Genomic DNA, 7,877 nt, shown 5'->3' on the forward strand with positions numbered 1-7,877 from the left:
CTGAAGGGTGTTTGTTCCAGTCTTTATGGCTGGAGTTACTCGCTGGACCCCAGATCTCGCTTCCATACAGGGCAATGGGCAGAATCACACTATCAAAGATCTTTGTCCAGATTCTGATGGGGATGTTTATTTTAAATAATTTAATTCGTATAGCGTGTAGTGCCCTGCGGGCTTTTATAAGTAATGTTTTAATTGCCAATTTGAAATTTCCAGTGGGAGTTAAAACCAGACCAAGATAAGTATATTGTAAAGTATGTTGAAGTGTGGTGTTGTTTAATGTGAATAAATGTTTATGTTCTAGATTTCTGGTCTTTTTCTGAAATATCATAATCTTAGTTTTTGGGATGTTGACGTCTAAGGCCCAATCCCGGCAGTATTTAGTTAAAATGTCGAGGTTGTTCTGGAGTCCTGGACTGTTCGACTGGTCCAGAAGATCTGCCAGTTCATTGATATAGATGTTAAATAAGGTCTCACTCCTCGCTGTTGAGGAAAATACTCTGTCCTTTGCTGGCCAATTTTTACTGCACATTTATTTTGGTTATACATGTTTTTAATTAAGTCATATATTTTACCCCCTATGCCACTTTGAATGATTTTATAAAATAATCCATTATGCCAGATTGAGTCAAAAGCCTTCTTAAAATCTATAAAGCATGCAAATATTTTCCCATCTTTCTTCTGGTGTACATGTTCATTTATGAGCGTGTGTAGTGTGTGAATATGGTCAGTGGTTCGGTGTTTAGGGAGGAAGCCGATCTGAGATTTGCTGATGACATTGTGCTGCTTTAAGAAAGATGAAATCTGAGAGTTGACTATAGAGCAAAATACTTTTCCTAAATTACTGGTTACACAGATCCCTCTGTAGGTATTAGGATCGGTTTTGTCTCCACTTTTAAAGATGGGAGAGATGAATCCTTTGTTCCAGACCTCAGGAAAAACACCTGAACTCAAAATCAAATTAAAAAGTTTGAGTAATGCAGTTTGCAGTTCAGGAGAGCTGTTTTTAAGCATCTCATTCTTTATGTTGTCAGGGCCACAGGATTTCTGACATTTGAGGGATTTCAGTTTTTCACTAAGTTCTTGTTGGGTTATTGGATAATCTAGTGGATTTTGGTTGTTTTTGATGCATGATTCAAGAGCATTCAATTTTTGGAGGACTTTTAATTGGTTGGGGTTATTCAGAGGGTCAGTTTGAGGTGTATAGAGCTTCTCAAAGTAATCTTTCCAGATCTGACCATCTTGTATGGCTAACTCTTGTGGTTTTGTCTTGTTCAGACTGTTCCACATGCTCCAGAACTGACCCTGATCAATTGAGTTTTCCATCTGTTGAAGTGTGTTGTTATAATAGTCCAGCGTCTTCTGTCTCACTGTGTTTTTGTATTGTTTCAGGAGTTCAGAGTGTTTAGAGCGTAACTCTAAGTTGACTGGATCTTTGTGTTTTTGATTTGAAATGAATCGTAGCTCTTGTCTTATTGTTTTACGTTCATGGTCAAACCACTTTTCAGAAGGTTTCTGTTTAGCTCTATTTTTGTGTTTATATGTGGTTGTTTTATATTTAAATGAGCCTTTTTTGCTATATTTTCAAAAATGTCATTAATATGTTTAATTGCTAAATTTATTCCTTTCCAATTATTATCATATGTTGAATTGTTAAATAGTGTAATGGAACTGAGAGTTTCGTTTGACTTCAATGCTTTAATATATGTTTCAGCAGCACTACGAGTCCATCTATATGGTGCTTTGAGTTTATGTAGATGAATTGGCTTTTTCTGAATTCCCCTTGATTTGTTGTCTTCCCCTTTAATGAAGAGATTGATCTGGCTGTGATCAGACAGGGGCGACTGAGCTTTGACGGTAAATGCATTGAAATGGGAAGGTCCTATATTTGATATAGCATAATCTACAACACTGTTCCCGAGATCTGAGCTATATGTGAACTGTCCACAGGAATCTCCGCTGATTCTACCGTTGAGGATATAAAGAGCTGAAGTCTGACAGAGGTGGACTAGCTCTTTCCCGTGTCTATTGACTCCTGTATCCTGGCTATTTCTTCTCGGTAGGGTACTAAAGAGATCTTGGGGTATTTGTGTGAACAGATGTTTATCTCCTGAATTATCAATATGGTCTAGTTCTGAACCAGTTCGAGCATTTAAATCTCCACATAATAAAATTTTCCCAAGAATTTGGTATTGATTAATTTCTTCTTGTAAAGTGTGGAATACTTCATCGTCGTAGTATGGGGAATCTGATGGAGGAATATAAATTCCACAGATAAAAAGGTCTTTATCTAGAATTCCAAAGCTTTTATCCAATTTTAACCAGATGTGATTTTTGCCTTGATTTTTCCATGAGGGCACTATGATTTCAGAGTAACGTGAAGGACACTGAGTGGACACATCTGATCTACACCATGTTTCTGTTAGAATTAGGATGTCAACATTTGTGATGCTATTTACAAATTCTGTGTTTGTGCTCTTTAATCCAAATGTTTTCGAGCACAAACCCTGAATATTCCAAAAGCTAATATTTAACATTTTGATATGATCAACGATTAAGCAATACTGCTGTTTAACTGAGGGCAAAACCAAAAACAAAACCTTTCATAAATAAAAATAAAATTAAATAAATACAAAAATAAAATAAATAAAATAACTAAGTAACAGTAATAGTAGAGGAAGTAAAAAGGTAGTCAAACTGATTAAAATAAATCATTGTGAATAATGACTAAAAATAACAATAATAATAATAAAGTAAAAATAATTACAATTGATAATAAAAATAATCACAATGATAACAATTCAGTTGAGTTCAGATGAGCATTTTGTTGCAGAGAAGGGTTAGCAGTCGTTTAATTTCTCCCACCTCACTAATGGGGAGTAGTTCCTGAGCGGATGATGGGGGCGTCTGCTGGGACAGTACCTGGGCATAGCTGGGTGTCCGGCGCTGGGGTCGGCCTTCAGTGTAGAGCTGACTCTCCTGCTGTCTGTGAGACCATCCTGAAGTCCTGGGATGCCTGTGAAAGTCTCGTGGTGGTCTTGAGTGAGATGAAGGTCCAGATACCTCGGACGGCTGCATTCTCATGTTTCTTTTAGCTCCTCTGTAGTCAGTTGTTGGAAAGCGTCCAAGAGCAACATCTTTGATAGCTTTGGCAAAAATCCTGACTCCATCCTGATTGAGGTGGAGCCCGTCATACAGGTGCCATGGTCTTACAGAGCTGTGATGGACTAAGTGCACGTTGGGCAGACTGGAGCAGGAGTAACGGATCTCTTGGTTGATCTGATCGATCACAGAGGGAGGGACGTCGAGCCGCGGGAGCAAGGTGGAGATCAGTACACGTGAAGCGGGGAATGTCTGTGAGGCTTTCTCTGCCATCTCATGTATTGCCTTAGCTGTCCCTTCATTTAACTTATGGAGGTCATTTGTACCTGTGTGAATGATAACACACTGCGGGCTGCCGAGATCATCATGAGTGAGCAGTTCATGAACGCGTTCTGTGTTTCTGCAGTGGAGCGCTAGGACTCTCTGTCTGGGGAAGAGTTTCTTGGGTTCGATGTTCTTTCCAGTGGAGTCCATCAGAAGAAGCACTGAGGCTTGAGTCGCTGGTGTCCTGTGTGACGCTGGTGGTGTGTGAGAATCTGCAGGAACAGATCTGTGTGACGCTGGTGATGTGTGAGAATCTGCAGGAACAGAGCTGTGTGACGCTGGTGGTGTGTGAGCGCGCTCCTTTACTGAATCTGCAGGTACAGATCTGTGTGACGCTGGTGGTGTATGAGCGCGCTCCTTCACTGAATCTGCAGGAACAGATCTGTGTGACGTCTCTTCGTGATGGAGCCGCAGGTTACTCTCAGAGCAGCTGTTGTTGGGAGATTCTCTGTCCTTGTTTTTAAGCTCTAAACACATTGCAGTCTGTTCTTTCAGCTTTTCTTTTAACTCATGGATGTTTTTCTCCAATTTTGTCTCTCTCTCTCTCTCTCTCTCTCTCTCTCTCTCTCCTGACACCGCAGGGCTTCAGCCTGGTATGAGCTCGGCTCGCTCTCTCTCTCTCTCTCTCTCTCTCTCTCTCTCTCCTGACACCGCAGGGCTTCAGCCTGGTATGAGCTCGGCTCACTCTCTCTCTCTCTCTCTCTCTCTCTCTCTCTCTCTCTCTCTCTCTCTCTCTCCTGACACCGCAGGGCTTCAGCCTGGTATGAGCTCGGCTCGCTCTCTCTCTCTCTCTCTCTCTCTCTCTCTCTCTCTCTCTCTCCTGACACCGCAGGGCTTCAGCCTGGTATGAGCTCGGCTCGCTCTCTCTCTCTCTCTCTCTCTCTCTCCTGACACCGCAGGGCTTCAGCCTGGTATGAGCTCGGCTCGCTCTCTCTCTCTCTCTCTCTCTCTCTCTCTCTCTCAAGTTCAAGTTCAAGTTCAAGTTCAAGTTGCTTTATTGGCATGACATTTGAGTTACAGTATTGCCAAAGCATTCAGATACAGAATAAAATATAATTACAATAAAATACAATACAATAAAAATAACAACAACAGATAATATTTCAAATATTAATAATAGTAATTATATACAATCAAGAATATCAAATAAAACAGTTGAATACAATCAATTACCCCTTTCGTATGGTGTGTATGGTGTATAAATATTTAGCAGCTAGTGTCATTGCCGTCTCATTCTCTCCAAGTATATAGAGTAGTTTCTCTGAGTCATTTAGAGACAAGAATGAAGGATTGAACGCTTCAAACTGTGGGAAGAATGTTTCTCTGGTAGTGCTGTATTTGGGACAGACCAGAAGGAAGTGTTTCTCATCCTCGGTTTGATTCAGCTCACAGTGTTTGCACAGGCGCTCTTCTCTCGGGAGCCAGGATCTTTTATGTCGACCAATCTCTATTTCCAAATCATGATCACTGAGTCGATATTTGGAAAGGATTTGTCTTTCTTTCAATTGCTTGAGTGATAAGTAGTTTGCCAGTTTTGTGGTTCTGTTTAGGGCCGAATAACACTGGAGTTTGGTTTGGAGCTCAAATTCATTTTTTAATTTTTCATCATAATTATACTTCAGATTTTTGTCAATTAGTTTCTGAATGTTGGGGTTGTGATTGGAGTCAGACTCAGTTTGGGTTTCCTTCATCAGTTGAAGCACGAGTGTGTTTAGAGGATGAGACACTGTGGGGGGGGATTCATTGGCGAGGAGGGCTTTATATTGGACAGATCGAGTGTCAGATTGAGTCAGGTGATGATAAAACTGAACAGCTCTTTTCTGTATTTCTATGTGTAAGGGGTATAAGCCCAGTTCAGCCCTGCAGGCGATATTAGAAGTGCTTCTGTTTACCCTTAGGATGTTTTTGGCAAATTCCAATTGTGTTCTTTCTATTAAACTTTTGTCCCAGTTTTCAAATTTTAATATTGGTCCCCAAATTTCACTCCCGTACAGTAGGATTGGTTTGATGATTGCGTGATATAATTTAATCCATGTTCTAATTGGTAATTTTAGTTGGCCAAACCGTGCTTTAATGGCATAAAATGCCCTCCGTGCCTTGTCATTGAGGGCCTTGACGGCCAGACTGAAGCCCCCTGATGCTGAGATCTGGATGCCCAGGTAAGTGTAGCTACTGCTGTGCTCCAGGACTTCTCCTCCATAACTGAACTGATATCTGCTTCCCTGAGACCTGGCCTTCTTCTGAAACACCATGACCCTGGTTTTGTCCAGGTTGAGCGTCAGTGCCCACTCCTCACAGTACTGTTCCAGCAGGGCCAGGCTGTGCTGGAGACCCTCGGCTGTGGGAGACAGCAGAACCAGGTCGTCTGCATACAGCAGGCACTTGACTTCAGAGTGGTGTAGAGCGAGGCCTGGGATGCTGTCGGAGCGCTCCAGAGCTTCTGCCAGCTCGTTGATGTAGATGTTAAACAGTGTTGGGCTCAGACTACACCCCTGCCTCACTCCACGACCCTGCTGGAAGAACTCTGTTCTCAGATTCCCAATCTTGACCGCACATTTACTCTTCTTATACATGGATTCTATAATATCGAATGTTTTTCCACCAATGCCAATTTGTAATAATTTGTACAGTAAACCGTCATGCCAAATAGAATCGAAAGCTTTTTTAAAATCAATGAAACATGTAAATATTTTTCTTTGTTTGTTCTTTAGATTTTTGTTAATTAGAGTGTGGAGAGAATAGATGTGGTCAGATGTACGTTGTTTTGGTAAAAAGCCAATTTGTGATTTATTTAGGATGTTGTGTCTTGTGAGGAATGTCACTATGCGGCTGTTCATTATATTACAGAAGAGCTTAGCTAGACTACTGCCCACACAGATGCCCCGGTAATTACTGGGATCCAGTTTATCTCCGTTCTTATATATGGGTGTGATCAGTCCTTCAGACCAGGCCTCAGGGAAGTCACCAGACCATAAGATCAGATTGAATAATTTAGCCAGAGCTTGAGTCATGGAAGGACTGCTGAGTTTGAGCATCTCATTACTGATGTTGTCCTGTCCACATACCTTCTTTAATTTGAGCTGTTTAATGTGCTCTGATATTTCTGATGTTGTTATAATCATGTCCAGTGGATTTTGGTAATTTTTGATGGTTTTCTTTAGATCGTCTAGTTTTCTCTGTGTTTTAATTTGGGGCTGGTTGAGGTCTGGTTCTAGTGTTTGGTAAAGAGTTTTAAAGTAAGAGCTCCAGACTGTGCCGCTCTGGAGGAATGTGTCTGATTTGGGGCTTTCAAATTTTTTAAAGAGATTCCAGAAATTGTTTTGGTCTATTGATTGATCGATTTCATCAATTTTAGCTTCATAATATTGATCTCTTTTGTTACAAATGAGTTTTTTATAATTTTTTAAGCAGCTGGAGTAGGCGAGGCGTAGCGTCTGATTGGCCGGATCTTTATGCTTTTTGTTAGCAAGTCGTCGAAGGTCTTTTCTGAGACATTTGCAATCATTATCAAACCACATATTCTTTTTAATTTTTGGTTTGTTTATTCTATGTTTGTTTGGTTGTTTAATGTTAGATATAGTGGCCAAAGTTTGAAATATGTAATTAAGTTTGGATGTTGCTGAGTTTATTCCATTAGTATCTGGAGTGAAATCTGAGGACAAAAAGTCATCCAGTATTTTTAATATTACAGAGCTGCTCATGTTTTCTTTGAATTGTTCAGCGTTAGATTGGTTCCAGTTGAGTTTTGGTTTTAAGGGGAAGAGTTTTTCATGTTTGAGGGGAGATCTGACCCTGTCACAGGACTGTTTCAGGTAAAGGACTGTTTGACAGTGGTCAGAAATGGGAAGTTGAGGTCTGACTGTAAAGGCGTTAATAAAATTTGGGTCAATGTCTGTAATTGAGTAATCAACTACGCTGGCTCCTAATGTGGAGCAATAGGTGAATCTACCAAAAGAATCACCCCTGGTTCTGCCATTTATGATAAACAGCCCTAGACTTTTACAAAGCTTTAACATCTGCTTCCCATTTATGTTGATGACATTGTCATAACTGGTTCTCGGAGTAATGACTGGTGTTGACTGAGATACAATGTCCCCAAAAATGTGAGTATTATCTGGGGTGTTTACATAATCAATTTCTCTCCCAGTCCTTGCGTTTAGGTCACCACATACAAGAACACTTCCTTTGGCCTGAAAGTGCAGGACGTCTCTTTGCAGCTGGAGAAAGCTCTCTTCTTGGTAGTAGGGAGAATCATGAGGAGGAATATAAACAGCACAGAGGTAGAGATTACTCTGTGGCAGGACAGATTGGATTTCAAGCCAAATCAGGGATTTTTCAGTTTTGACTGTTTTAATCAGGTGATTTAGATGATCTTTGTGCCATATAAGTATGCCACCTGAATCACGACCAAATTTAATTTGGGAGTTTTTTAGAGAGGGCACAGTGATTTCTCT

General features: G+C 40.6%; 1 protein-coding gene across 1 annotated transcript; it reads right to left on the minus strand.

Annotated features, from left to right (window-relative positions):
• Positions 1-2,737: 2,737 nt before the first annotated feature.
• LOC113094356 (uncharacterized) lies at positions 2,738-4,001 on the minus strand. Its single transcript, XM_026260062.1, has 2 exons — positions 3,789-4,001; positions 2,738-3,716 (listed from the first exon to the last, which is right to left on the minus strand). The coding sequence occupies exons 1-2, from the start codon at positions 3,898-3,900 to the stop codon at positions 2,809-2,811; spliced, it is 1,020 nt and encodes a 339-aa protein (XP_026115847.1). The 5' UTR covers positions 3,901-4,001; the 3' UTR covers positions 2,738-2,808.
• Positions 4,002-7,877: the final 3,876 nt, after the last annotated feature.

Source organism: Carassius auratus, unplaced genomic scaffold, assembly GCF_003368295.1.
Source record: "Carassius auratus strain Wakin unplaced genomic scaffold, ASM336829v1 scaf_tig00215374, whole genome shotgun sequence".
Lineage (NCBI taxonomy): Eukaryota > Metazoa > Chordata > Actinopteri > Cypriniformes > Cyprinidae > Carassius > Carassius auratus.